Consider the following 14,644-nt stretch of genomic DNA (forward strand, 5'->3'; position numbering starts at 1 on the left):
CCCCACATTTCACTTTAGTTCTGGTCTGTAATGTCTTGCATATATTTAATATTGGGAAGAGTCACACATAGGTTTCTCTTATTGTCTAAACTACCTCTCGCAGACAAGACAGGGCCCACTACTTGTTCCAAAGGCTGATCAGAGAACACAGTAACTCGAGCTGCACCTTAGCGTTTTTTAAAGACCCTCTTCCTTGTTATATCAGGCTCTTTTGATAAGCCTAAAGGAAGGAAGGGTATTGTTGCTGGGAAGATTTAATAATATAGTAGTTCTTAATAAAGGGTAGGCAGAGGGTTTCTCAGCCTGGGCACAATACACTTTTCAGCCTAAATAATTCTTTGATGTAGGGGCACCCTGTGCATTGTTGGGTGTTTAGTAGCATCCCTGGCCTCTATACTAAATGCCAGTAGCAGCACATTGCTTCCAGTTGTAACAAGCAAAATTTCCTCCAGACATAGCCACTGTCCCTTGGGAGTCAAAATCACTCCCATTGAGGACCCCTGGGCTAGAGGGAGATCTGAATGCAAGTTGCGTAGTCTTGGGATGCTACTTAGTCAGCCCCACCTAATTGAGTCAACAGAGCTATGTTCATTTTAAGTAACTGTTAAGTAAATTAGTATGAATCTGCTTGTGGGGTTGAAGCTCTCATAAATCCTAGGAGAGTCTTCCAGTCTCATTAGGCTGTTAAGAATGGTCTGCTATTTCAGGGCAGGTGCTTTTGAACCATAGCCAAGATGAGAGGGGAAAAATGAAAAGCCAATTAGTAAAATTTATACATAAAAATATTTGAAGGAATTGGATTATCTGTGCCAAGATCCCTAGTCTAGAATCTGAGTTAATACTTAGAGAACAGCATGTAGGAAACTTTTCTCTTAGCAGTTTCCTAAGTAACTTATAAAATAAATGAAGAGTAATCATAAATTCCTATTTTCTTGTCTTTATCCCTCTTTAAAGCATGGATATTAGACCTTACACAGCTGATAAGAAGAATTTGCTTCAGCATCGTCCTCTCTCTGTTTTTCTGCTTCATGGACACATACATCTCTGTCTTTCCTTTTTGTAATGTCCTATCATTTCCAAAAGGACCATACTCTCAAATACATAAAAACTTCCTTTAATTAAAGAGAGAATTGTATCCTCTGTATCTGTTGCCCATATTTGATTATGTTGCTATGTGTGGGACCTAGGTTTCATCCAAGGGAAATAGTTATATGAAGTCTAAAAATAATTTGTGCAATATGAGAACCTGTATGGTCCACAGGAGACTGGAGAATGGTCAAGTTCATTGTTACAGAGCTCTGGTTAGCAAATATCCATTTCCCCTAAGAATAGTGCTAGGGAAATTCTTGAATCTGCTGTGCTTTTGGTTTTCAACATGTAACTACATTTGATCAAAGAAATTGGCATCTGTGCCTAGCCTCCTGTCTATAACTATCAGTATCACAGCTTGATTCTTTTATTTTGAAGACAAGTAGACTGTAATCATGGTACTTATTGTAGGTTGAAATTCATCTCACTTTCTCAGTAAGTATTCCCAACATAGAAATTTGATCTCTTCCAATTATATTTAAAATGATGCTTGGGATAAAACCAAAATGGAATCCTCTTTTGCTAATCTACACTTCTGAGGAATCAGAATAATACTGTTCATTTATTTCATTTTTACATGAAGTCCTTTTGAAAACAATGTAAAGTTTAACTTCCTTGAGCAGTATTTTGATGTGTTGACATTTCTTTAATTCAGATTTACTTCTTTCAAACAGAGAAGACATGCCTGATCATTTTTTACTTGCAATACATTACAGTTAAAAATGACTCTTTCACTGGTGCTTTTGGCTCTCTTCAGGTAGCTTAAAGAGAAATTTAAGCTAACTTAAATTAAATTAAAGCTAACTTAAATTCACCCTAATTTAAGAGAAAAAATGGAATTTTTATTTGCCAAGTGACAGCTGTTTTCTGGTTGACTTTATATGTGCTTAATGGAGTATTTTAATCTCTCAGTTTGGGATTTGGAAATAAAATTATATACTTTCCCAAATATCATATAAAAATGATTTTATATTGAGCAATATTTTTATGTTAAATAATGTTGTCTGTTTCTCTTTGCTAGGTTGATGGGAATATGAGCAAAATTTATTGCCAAAACCTTTGCTTGTTAGCCAAGCTCTTCCTGGACCACAAAACGTTGTATTATGATGTCGAGCCATTCCTTTTTTATGTCCTTACAAAAAATGATGAAAAGGGCTGTCATCTGGTTGGATACTTCTCTAAGGTAAAACAAGAGCCAGTATGACCTTCATTTTCGTATTCAAAATGTTTTTGGGAGAGCCCAGTTCTTTGAACAAGGCCTTTTTTTATGACTATAATTTGAATAAGTGACACATTCTGCAAAGCTCGGGTTCTTGTTCAGAGCTTATTAAGACAAACAAACAGTAAAAGTTGTGCCTAGAAAGTGTGTAGAGGACCTCAGCACAGTTTGCTGCTGTCTTGACTGTCAGCAACCATGTAATGTTATAATTGCTGCCTTGCAGACCACCTAGCATCTTTGATTTTTTTTTTTTTTTTTTTTTAATGTTAAGCTTATTTTCCTTTCCCTCCCTAAGTGGTGTCAACCTGAAGGTTTCAGAGTAGTGTAGCATTTAAGAGATTGTTCTCATTTCTCCTCACTGTATTCCCTCTGTGGTCATCAGTATCGCAGTGAGTTGGAACGTTGGCATTTGGACAGTCAAGGTGATATAATGACTGGGTTTACTCATTTGTCTTTTACACTCTATGCTATTGTTTTAAGATCTAAAGCAGCCTCGCCTTTAGAAAGCCTGAGTATCTCCAGCTGTTAATACAGGGAAGCCCTTGACATATTGAGTGGTTACAGTTTGTCTTTTTTACTCACATTCCTCTGTTCAAAGGCTTCTGAAAATAACTCATAGGCAATAAGGAAAAACTGAGTCAGGTAATAAGCTTAACTTTTCTTAGGCACCTACAAGATAGTTTAATGTGCCAGGGTGGTAAATTATAAGATTTCTATGCACACGGTAAATGATCTGAACCCTGTATTTTATTTATTTTATGATACATTTTTGCATGTTGAGTAATAAATGAATTTTAATGAATCTTACATAATGTAAATGGAATGCTTTACGGAAGTGTCATTTTCATGGACTATCAAAAGATAGAATATATATGAAGGTCCTTTACAAACTGCAATTCTTCTAAATTTGAGATTCAATCCAGAAGTCGTAAATGAAACTGTGAATGAGTGACAGCATTCATGAGAAATAGCCTCAGTATTTTAATCCACACATTTGGTAAAGCTCCAAAACAACAAAAAAGACAAAGTTAATTTGCACATAACAGATTCCAAAGATGACAGAGCATTAACACAAGATAAAACAATAAATAGGAAATCTGCTTATATAATGTGTAAAATATCTTACCTTTGTATAGGTTTATAAAAATCGTTTTCTCCAATCACTCAAAAAGAATAGTGGTTATGGGGTGCCTGGCTGCCTCAGTCAGTGGAACATGTGACTCTTGGTCTTGGGGTTTACATTCAAGCCCCACATGGGGTGTAGAGATTACTTAAAAATAAAATCTTAAAAAAAAGGAGACAAGAATAGTGGTCATGATTTTCCTTCCTGTTAGAAAATGGCATTTCTTTAAATGTGTCTGTATTTTAATGTAGATGCTTAATGGTGCCTGCTGTTTTTGGTCCTGCCTTGTCTCAAGTTGGCCTCTGGGTCTAGAGTTGATGGTGTCTGTTAAGGTTTTAGTCTCTGCCTCTCTTCTCCCAGGGGACCCACCATCATACTTAGAACAAGCTAAACTTTTCTCATTTTGTCACAGCTTCTTTTACAGCATGGCAGCAACTACTGTTATCTCTTACTGTACATGGAAAACTCATTCTTTGGCAGTGATGTAAAACAAAAATCTAAAAAACAAGCATTTAAAAAGTCTAGGTGCATGCACATTAAACCATATTGTAATGTGCCATTTGGAGTGTGAAGGACTATGGCCCTTTGGGGTTATACTTAAACCAAATTCTAGAGGTTATAGCCAGAGGAATGTCCAAGATGTCCTAGAAGAGTTCAGTGTAAATCATTCCATGCTTTTGACTTCCCAAACAGATAGTAGTAGATGATTTTAAGCAGGAGAGAAAGAAGAAACAGTTATTTTATCCATAGATTAGAATTTAGCTATAGTAACACGTGTTAAAGGGTGGGGTGGGGTGGAGGGGAGGGTTGGACTGTATTACAATGTCTAAAGGAAGGAATGGTTTGGGACCAAAAAAAATGACATAAAGGAGGAATCCTTTCAATCCACAATACTTGTCTTTTTAGATAGAGTGACTCATTTGTCTGACTTTGCAAAGAATACTAATTACTTGAACCCTTGGCACAATGTGCACATCCAGTGATGGACAGTCCAGTTTCTTAGGGAAACTGACACATGATTTCTTCCTCCTCATTTCTTAGAGACTCCCAAGGACAGCTACAAATGTGCAAGTGTTGGGAGCACATCTTTTTCACAAAGAAGTCTCTAATTCTGCCCTGTAGGGTTTTTTCCACAACAATTTCCTGTGATCTTTCAAATAGGTTCATTAAAGATCTGGGTGTTCTGAAGTTATTCTTTCATGTGGTTAGTACCATTTGTGGTCAGTCTTATTTGTGGTTTATATTTGGCCAGAGCGTTCACAACCTCAAAAGCCTTTTCCAGATCTTCTCGGTGCAGGCTCTGGCTGCTTCTGTGTACTCTCAGTTAAATATTGCTGCTCTGATGCCACATCCTATGAAGATTGCAAATTTTTCCTTAACTATAAGAACTGCTTCCCTCCATATTCTTCTCATTCTTCCTCCTGGTTTTATACTGTTGGTAACATTTTGGCCTCATTTTTGTGTGGAGGCTTTGGGGTTTCTTGTTGCTCTTGTCTTTTTTGTTTTGATTTGTTTTCCTGGTTTGAAACGCAGATTGATTATTTCTCGAGCTTTTTACTTTGAATGTTTATCCATGAGACAGATGTATTTGTGCCGCTCTACCTACACATACACTATTTTAGTTTTCACTGGTCAAGGCAGAAGACAGATGTTACAAATTTGTAAGTTATTTAGCAAGGTAGCCAGCTAAATCCTACCTTAACCCCGTGGGTGACTCTCTGGATGGTTTGTTGTTGTTGTTGTTGTTGTTGTTGTTGTTGTTGTTGTCGTGGTCATTGTTTCCCCACCTCCCAAATTGTCTGAGCAAAGAAGTCATTTCTTGCATAATGTCTGTGTTCGGTTTCATTTGGCTCATATTTACTTGGATTCTTTATTCATATTTTATGGTACCAACTTTCAAGTATAAAAATGCAAATTGAGAGGCATGCCTGGAGTTGATGGTTTGTTGTTAGCTGATAGTTTGATTGATCAACACAGTAGGATTATTCTGCTTGATCCTGACCTAACACATTGGCTCACCTTAGTGGTCTATTGTACAAGGACACTGGCAGGTGCAGGGAATTGCCCACTTCAGCAGAGCTCTGACATACTTGATCTGTTTCTCCTTCCCTCAGGAAAAGCTTTGCCAGCAGAAGTATAATGTCTCCTGCATAATGATCATGCCCCAGCACCAAAGGCAAGGATTTGGACGGTTTCTCATTGATTTCAGTAAGTGAAGTGCTTTACTCACTTTCATGATCCAGGGAACTGATGGCTGTTAAAGGAAAGAGTAACACATAAAACTTTATTTAACATACTTTGTTGTTTTTATCAACAGATAACAGGTTTTCTTTTTATATTTGCATAGGTTAGAAAATCTTCCTCAAGTGAAAAATGTACTGCTGCTCACTTATTGTGCTCTAGGAAATTGAGACTAGATTTCTCAGCAGTGTCACTAGCTCACAAAGCCATTACCCTGAATGAACCGGCAGAATTACATTCCAGTCCATGGTGCTCATGCTCATTAGCACCAGAAGAGGCAATTATTTGTGATTAAAGCTAAAGGAAGTATTATTTAAAAGGATTTTCAGCTTTCTAAAATTTTACCTATAATCTTATCAGTACAGAGCAAGAAAGGGATATCTGTATTTAGAAAAACAATTCTTTAGGTGGCTTATCCGATGAGCCTTTGTACTAGAAATAACTACCTTGTTTTGTTAATTTCCCTTTTTTATTATAGAAATTATTACAATGTTTTATCTAGAGGTTGCCCAAGAAATTATTTTTTATACACAATTGTATCTTCAGAGTCTCTTCAATTAAAATTGGAATCCTCTATAAAAATATGCACAGGATAATGTAAAAAATATTGGTAGTTTTTCCTCCTTGTTTATATTATGTAGGGTATGTAAATGTAGTGCTAAGGCGACGTATGAAGAATTGATTCAAAATATCCAAGTAACACAAATGCCAGGTATCTCATGATAATAGTAATTTCTGACCATGTAAAAATCTGTCACTAGGAACGGTGCGCTCCTTCATTAGCAGATTGTAGTTTATCTGATTTTAAACGGAAAGAAGGAAAATGTAGGAAATGACTTCATCTTCATAAGGTGCATATCACATGCAAAAACCACAGTGTAAATATGCTCGAGGAAAATCATCAAGAAGTAATGTTGAGTTCAAATCTATATTATAAGATACTGAAATATTAAAGCTGGGGTATGAAATGACCATGTAGTAGTTTTGGACTGATTTGCACACTTTATTGACATTGAAGGATATTGTTCTTTTTTTTTTAAGTATTTTTTATTGACTATTTTTATATATTCAGATAACATTTCTAGTTATTAATTAATTATCTTAGTCTTATTTTTTGTTTCCTGATCTAGTTATCCTATGGAGGGCCATCTTACTAGGAGTTTACCATTTTTATCTTACAGAGTTCTAGGTGCAATCACTTCTATGGGCAAGTCCCTTTTTTTGTGTGGCCACAATTTAGAAGCTGTTCATCAACATTATAGTTTCTAATGTGCATAGCAACCATCTGAGCCTTAACCTTTTGATACTTTGAGTATCTGCATGCCCACAGAATAAGGCAAGCTCCTTGGCTCAGTGTTCAAGGTCTCCCAACACCTAGTTCCAGCCAGTTTTTTGAAGTGTTTTCATGGGCTAATCTCTTTTTCTGTAGATTTTCTGAGCATGTTTCCATATTTCCGTTCTCTGTGCAATCCCTTCCCTGAAATGACCACTTTTTCCTTCTCCAGCCTCAGTCTGTTCAGAATCCTACCCATTATTAAGAGCCACCTCAAGAGCCTCTTCTGCTTGATCCCACCTCTTGGAGATTCATCTCATTCCCTTCTTGGCTCCATATCTCTCTGGCATAGCACTTAGACTCAATTCCTGCTTTTGTGGTGATAACTGATGTTGAATGTCATATTTCCAACTCACTGTAAACTCCTTGGGTAACTTCTTTGCTTTCAGTAGGACAGTACAGTCAATAATCTGCATTGGATGTATTTTTTTCTTGTTTTGAATCGAATCTCCAACGTGATATATGGTCACTGCCCACAATAACTTTCCACCTAAAATTAAAAAGGCACTAGTACTGACTGGATAAAAGTGCAAGTCTCTAAATATGGTAGCATCTTATTTGTACAACACAATCTGGTAATGAGGCGTTTTATTTTACATAAGAGAATAACCCAAGAACAAAGACATTCCCTTCAAGTACTAAATCTTTATGTTAGCCACTTTAGTGAAAACTGTATTTGAATCTGCCCTGTAATTTTAAACAGGAACTATGGAGCCCATTGGAACTTTTCTGGATTGCTCAGGGCCATCATGACAAATGCCATCCATTAGGGTGTGCCCGGGTAGTATAGTGCGGAGGGTATATTTTTAGATTTTCTCTTTCCTGTACCCTTGACATTGCCCCTAACATGAGATTGGGTTAAGGAGTGTGGGTGAATGATTTGAATGAAGTTGGAAAGGAGTTGGTGTTATTCCTTCAGAGGAATGGAAACTAGGGGACGGATTTTATAATACTCAAAAAATGGGAACTGGTGTAAGCCCAATAGAAATTAAATTTAAAGCCAAAAAAATTCCTTGGTCACAAAGGTTTTAAAAAAGATAGAGTAGGCTGCTGAAAAAATTGCGTCTCCTTCTTTGGAGTTACTTAAAATAATGGTAGATAAATATCTTCCCAGAATGATTTAGATCCAATCTTACAGAGTAAGGAGATAAACCCCATGACCTCTCATAATCCTTGTCAACCTCATAATTAATTCAGAACTCAGGGCAAAACAGATAACCAAGGTTACTGCTTTTCTAAAATGTGCTATGTTTTTAAGTTCCTTTGAATGGTTAGATTTATTTTATTTCTATTTTGTACGTGAGCCTGAGGGACTTTTGGTCAGGGGATATATTTTCAGTAATTCAAATAAAGTTGTAAGGCAGGAAAATGTTTTGTCTATAGTAACTGCTAGTTTAGGAAGCCAAAACGAGATAGCAGTAGGAAGAAAGCTGTCGCTGCCCACTTACGCAAAGGATTAGAGATACAGGTGCAATGCATTGTATAGTGTGTATGTAAAGAACTGCAAATCCAGAGCTTTGAACACTATTCTCCAGGATAGTCCAAATAGGAGGAATGGTCATGTATGGGATCAGATGCTGCCCTTGGAATAAGTTGTTTTCTCACTCTTCCCGGGACAGCCTGTCTCCAGTTTGTCAGAGCATGGCTCCCCAGTACGTCATTTGCAGAACTTGGCCAGAGTGATTTAAGGGTACCAGCTCCCAGCCTGCTTATAAACCACCTCATGGGTTTTGTGACTCTTTGCTCAGAACTTAAGTGGGAAGTGAAAGGAGTGACAAGGTTGAAGCTGGTAGCACATCTCTTTCTCCTGGAATCTGAGATTCCTTCTCTTAGTCAGGAAATTTTTAAGTCCTCCCCATCTCTGTCCACACGCACATACACACACACCTCAATCATGAGTTCATACTGTAACCTTGCATTCCAGATCAACACCACCACACGGTTTTATTCTATCTTTCCACATTTCCATATTTGTAAGTCTCTTCTCTGACAGTGAGAAACTGGACTTGCAATTATCCACAACATATTTCCTTATGTGCTCAGCCCTAGACTACACATTAAGTAGTTGCAGAATTGCTTACTCATACCATCTAGAAATCCAAACCTCCTAACTAGAGGTCAATATTTGTATATGGGTTTTTCTTTTTTTTTCAACTTTATGTTGAGTGTATTTAGTCAAAATACTGTGTTCAAATGTTACTTGACTTCATTCTTTTTAATTTTTCCACCTTTAGTGTATTCATTTGAAATATAGTTAGGCTTATTTGTTTGTTATCCACATTTCAGTTTTTTTTCTCTGTCTTTGTTGCCTTTTGTTTTGAAAACATAAAACATGATTTTCAAAGTTAAAACTGTATTAAAGGGTACACTCAGAGAAGTGTCACTTCCCTTCTTCATTCCCTCTACCCACCCCCAGCCCTCAGTTCTTTCCTGCAAAACACCAGCCTCATTGGTTTCTCTTTTATCCTTCCCATGTTTCTTTTTGTACAAATGAGAAGATGTGTGTTTTCTAATTTCTCCTCCTTTCTTACACAAAAGTGATCATACTATAGATAGTCTTTTACAGTTTGCTTTTTTCCACTTAACTGAAAACCCTGGCTCACTCCATTACTACTTCCTAGGGATTTTCTTTCTGTCTTCTGTAGCTGCATGGTACTCCAATCATGTGGATGTCCATAGTTTATGCACCTGCTCCCCTGAGCATGGGCATAGAGGGTGTTTCCAGTATTTCACAGTTTTAAAAGGGTGCAATGAGTAGCCTTGGGCACATCCTAATGTAGCAGTTTTAGTTTGTTATGTATACTGTTGTTTAGGACTCTGCTTGGCTGGGCAGTAGATAAGCTGATAATGAGTTGTCTTTTACTCAGGCCTGCAGAGCCAGAACCCTGCCTGGGGAGCAGGATGCAAAACCCGTCCTCCTCAACTGACCCAGTGAAAGCAAACTGATTCAGCAGTAGGTTGCAGAATGTTGTGCCAGGTAGTGGTGAAAGAAGTTGGCATCATTAACTTACTGGTGTGTTTGTTGTAAATGCACTTATCTGATTCTAAACTGGATAATGGAGGAGAACGAAAAGAGTGACTTCATTTATTTTTTACCTCTTCGTGAAACGTTTGGTGACTAGGGGCACCCTGGTCTACACTCTACTAAACACCAGTGACAAAAATGAAGAAGACATAGTTCTTTCTGGGTGGTCAAGTTCACTAACAAGTCAACAGTTGCTGGATAGTATGTTCGTATAGTATATATTGGGAGCTCATAAGAAGTTGAATGAAAACATTCCTGACTAAGGGGATCTAAATCATGACCGTGTGAGGAAACACATCAGATGTTTGGGCAACTACGAAAGAAACTCCAGGTAGATGAAATACTTAGATAATTAACAAAAAATGAAAACACAAAAACTTTTAAAAAGTGAAAAAAGGATATAAAATTATATGGTCTTTGGATGGTCAAAGACATCCTAAGCAATAAGCATTAAACCAATGAAAGAAATCACAAAAGAATATACACATGGGATTGACTATATAAAATGGTAAAATGTATTAATATTTAAAAGCAACCATAATGGGAAAGACGTTGGCAACGCACATGCCAAACAACTCTTTGATGGCTATAGTATTTAAACAAATATTTAAAAGGAAAGGTTTGATAGTGTTAAAGCATAAACCTTAATAGAAAAACGAGCAGACAACATAGAGGACATGAATGCAGAACGCGCAGAAAAGGAGCATCCTTGGTGACAGCCACACTGCTGACATGTACTGAGAGTCTCCTATGTGCCAGCCACTTTCCTAAGATTCCTGACCCATCCAACCCTCACAACGCCAATTGAGACATTTTATTCTTGGTATATGTGTAAGGAAACCAAGGCACAGTTAACACAAACAATAAATAGCGCACCTGCAATTTAAGTCCGAGCACTTGGACTCTTAGCCTCTTTGCTCCAAAGTCTGTCAAGTACAAATGGCGAATTAAAATGTGGGGGGAAATGGTTGGTGATTTAAAAATATAAATTCAAATAACTGAAAGATTATAATTTTTTGCCTACCAAATTAGCAAAGCCTTTAAAATATACCCATATTTAAGTTGACATAGATGGACACTGTTACATTTACACTGGAAAAAGTATAAATTGTTAGACATTTTCCAGAACTTTGACAGTATATATCAAAAACATCTGAAAGGGATTTATTCTAAGAAAATCAACATACTTTAATCAGTATGCATTAATTTCATATTTAATGTAACAACATGTTTTGTGTTATTTTTTTAAATACTGGACATCCCTCCTCACTTCACCCTCTTCCCCAATTATAGCAATATAAACTCATAGTAGAAAGTTAGAAAAACATAGATAAATTACCAAGAGAAAATTAAACCCCTCAGACTTGTGGTACTCAGAGAGTTAATGTTTTAGTATATTGTCTGTCACAGTGTCATTATTTATTAATAGAAACAAAAACTGAAATAGCCTTGATAATTCAAAGATAAGAGAGAACCATTCCCCTGAGAAAATTGTGGTACATCCATATAATGGAGTATTATTAGCTACTTAGAATTAAGAATTATGTTCTAAAGAATTGTTAATAAAATAACAAGATGCTTATAATAAGCAAATTTCAAAATTGTGTGTGTGCACACACACGCACACATATATATATGTTCTCAATTGTGTAAAAAGTATACGCAAAGAAAGTAAAGAAACACAGTTCTAGATCATCTCTAGAATTAGAATTACAGGCAATTTTTCTTTTCTTACTCATACTTTTTACTGTAACTAAAAAGAAAACTAAGAAAAATCTGTGAAGGCCTGACCTAGGGGAGTGTGGCAATGAGGCTACATGGAAACAAGGCAGGTATTTTCCTGTTTATTCTGCAGCAGGTAGATCATGTTGCCTTCACTTTGATTTTGAAGATTCACATGCAGCTTTCCTTGGAGTTTGGAGCTCAGTAGGGGTATGCATTAAAAGGAGCTACTGGCATACTGGCATAGTGGGCATACTGTGGTAGTTGAAACCATAGTTGCGGGTGAGGACAACCCGGGGAGAGTGTAGGGAAACAGCGCTGAGGGTGGAGTGCTTGAAGTTCCAACATTTTAGGGACTAGAAAGGGTTTTGAGGATGAGGAGGTTATCAAGGAAATTGAGAAGGGTCCAGAAGTAGGAAGAGGATTGAAGAGAATGGTTTCAGGGAAGCCAAGAGGTCAGCCTTGCAACAACAGTAGTCAAAATCATAGCTGATCTTTGTGGACCACTTAAGTGTGTCAGGCACTTGTCACCTACCTGAATTACACAGGTTAATTTGCTCAATCCTTGCAGAGACCTAAGGAGGTTGGTTACTGTTATCATCTCTCTTTTGGAGGCACAGGGACACTAAGAAACTTGTCCAAGATCACTCCCCAGCCAGTGTTTAGTGCCCCAGAGAAGATTAATACACAGTGTAAGAAATATACTTTCGAGGACTGTGGTTTGAGTGGAATTTTAAAAAGTGAATTCAGAAAGCTTGACCATCAAGGGCTGGGGGCACAGGAGCCTGGCTTTTGTTTTTAAACTCCAGAGATTGGAGCACTGGTGGAAAGAAGACCGGGGAGTAGTGACGGGAAAAAACAAAAAGTGATATCTAGATGGGTTGTTTAATACAGATTCAGAAGATGGGGCGCCTGGGTGGCTCAGTCAGTTAAGTGTCCAACTTCAGCTCAGGTCATGATATCACGGGCCCTGAGTTCGAGCCCTGCATCGGGCTCTGTGCTGACAGCTCAGAGCCTGGAGCCTGCTTCGGCTTCTGTGTCTCCCTCTCTCTCTGACCCTCCCCCGTTCATGCTCTGTCTCTCTCTGTCTCAAAAATAAATGAACATTAAAAAAAATTTTTTTTTAAATACAGATTCAGAAGAGGCATTTGACGAAATTCAATCTTCTTTCCTTATTTTAAATAATCATACATACTAACTAGAATTATAAGAATTCTAAATCTTATTATTAACTCTTTTTCTTGTTTGTTTTAGCCTTGGCATAATCTTGGGGAAGCTATAAAGGGTAGATGATAGTGGGTCCAAAAGTCTACAAACTTACACCTTTGGTTTTTTTGAGACTAGTATATAGGCAACATGTTTATCAGTTACATGAATTATCTGCTAACTGTACATTTAGGCTTTTTTTTTTTTTAATTAGTGTCTGTTTATTTGTAGACTAATCATGTAAGTTTATAAGCAGATTCAATTCTTGGCTTTCTTTATCCAATATTAAAATATCCTGTAATGTCTCAGGGTTTATCCTTCATGGAATAGGACTCAAGAGGAAGTAGGAGTGATTGAATTAGGTACTCATTTCAGAAGTCTCCTTTACTGACCTTTTCTGTGATTTAAATAGAGGGGTTTCACTGTGGGTTTCATGAGGAGTATCTACTATTTAAAAACTAAGTCTGTATTTAGTGAGTGCTGCTGGAAGGTGGGTGCAGATGACCCAGTTTTGTGCCTACAAATAATGACTTCGGTCACATTTTAAGTATAGTTAGCAATGTTCTATGTACTTCTCTTTTCTTAAAAATGGCGCACGCACACATGCGCATAAGAAAATAAAAATGTAAGAAAAATAAAAAATATAAGAAACCTTGAGTACAGCTTAATATCTAGTTTTTTTTCTCACTGAGAATTAGCAGGTTAATCTTCTACACCTTATTCTTTAGCCCTTTTGGTTCTAATGACAGGCATCTATCTCTTAGTTAGGTACCTAGAAAGTCCCAGGCTTATCTTTTCTTAGTCTCCTTTTTAAAACTCTTGGCTGGTTTCCTAAGGAAGTGCTCCTTAGAAAAAGAAAGCATTTTCTACCTGGTTTCCTGCTTCCTACTTCTCTGCCCTTCTAGGTCCATCAAGGAGAATTAGAAAGAAAGCTACATACCTCATCTCTACCTAGTGATCTTGAGAGGGTAACCATATCCTCTCTCAAAGAGAAAACTTCTTCCTCCACATCTTAGATCCTACTGGCTTAAATGTTGTAATGTACGATACCTAAATTCAGGAATACATGTCATAGTAGTTGAGATTGTCAGCTAGCAACTTCCAGTTTTAACAGTCTGCCTTCTAAATACAATTTGAGTTAAACTTAAGAATACTTTTATTTTTTAAAAAATAGAACTACCCTACGACCCAGCAATTGCACTACTAGGTATTTATCAAAGGGATACAGGTATGCCGTTTCAAAGGGACACATGCACCCCAGTGTTTAGAGCAGCACTATTAACAATAGCCAAAATATGGAAAGAGCCCAAATGACCATCGATGGATGAATGAATAAAGAAGATGTGATACACACACACACACACACACACACACACACACACACACAATGGAGTATTACTTGGCAATCAAAAAGAATGAAATCTTGCTATTCGCAACTATGTGGATGGAACTAGAGGGTATTATGCCAAAGGAAATTAGTCAGAGAAAGACAAATATCATATGACTTCACCCATAAGAGGACTTTAAGACACAGAACAGATGAACACAGGGAAGGGAAGCAAAAATAACTTAAAAACAGGGAGGGGGACAAAATAGAAGAGACTCTTAAATATGGAGAACAAACAGGGTTACTAGAGGGGTTCTTTGAGGGGGGATACTAAATGGGTAAGGTGCATCAAGGAATCT

General features: G+C 37.2%; 1 protein-coding gene across 4 annotated transcripts in view; it reads left to right on the plus strand.

Annotated features, from left to right (window-relative positions):
* The window catches only part of KAT6B (lysine acetyltransferase 6B), a 188,946-nt gene that overhangs the window by 145,442 nt on the left and 28,860 nt on the right, over nt 1-14,644 (plus strand). For all 4 annotated transcript variants that reach the window (XM_019444624.2, XM_019444623.2, XM_019444625.2 and 1 more), the window contains exons 12-13: nt 2,111-2,272; nt 5,546-5,639. In XM_019444624.2, coding sequence (XP_019300169.2) covers nt 2,111-2,272; nt 5,546-5,639 — 256 coding nt within the window. The remainder of the gene's footprint in view (nt 1-2,110; nt 2,273-5,545; nt 5,640-14,644) is intronic.

Source organism: Panthera pardus, unplaced genomic scaffold, assembly GCF_024362965.1.
Source record: "Panthera pardus isolate Hobbes unplaced genomic scaffold, ASM2436296v1 HiC_scaffold_22, whole genome shotgun sequence".
In the NCBI taxonomy this organism is placed as follows: domain Eukaryota; kingdom Metazoa; phylum Chordata; class Mammalia; order Carnivora; family Felidae; genus Panthera; species Panthera pardus.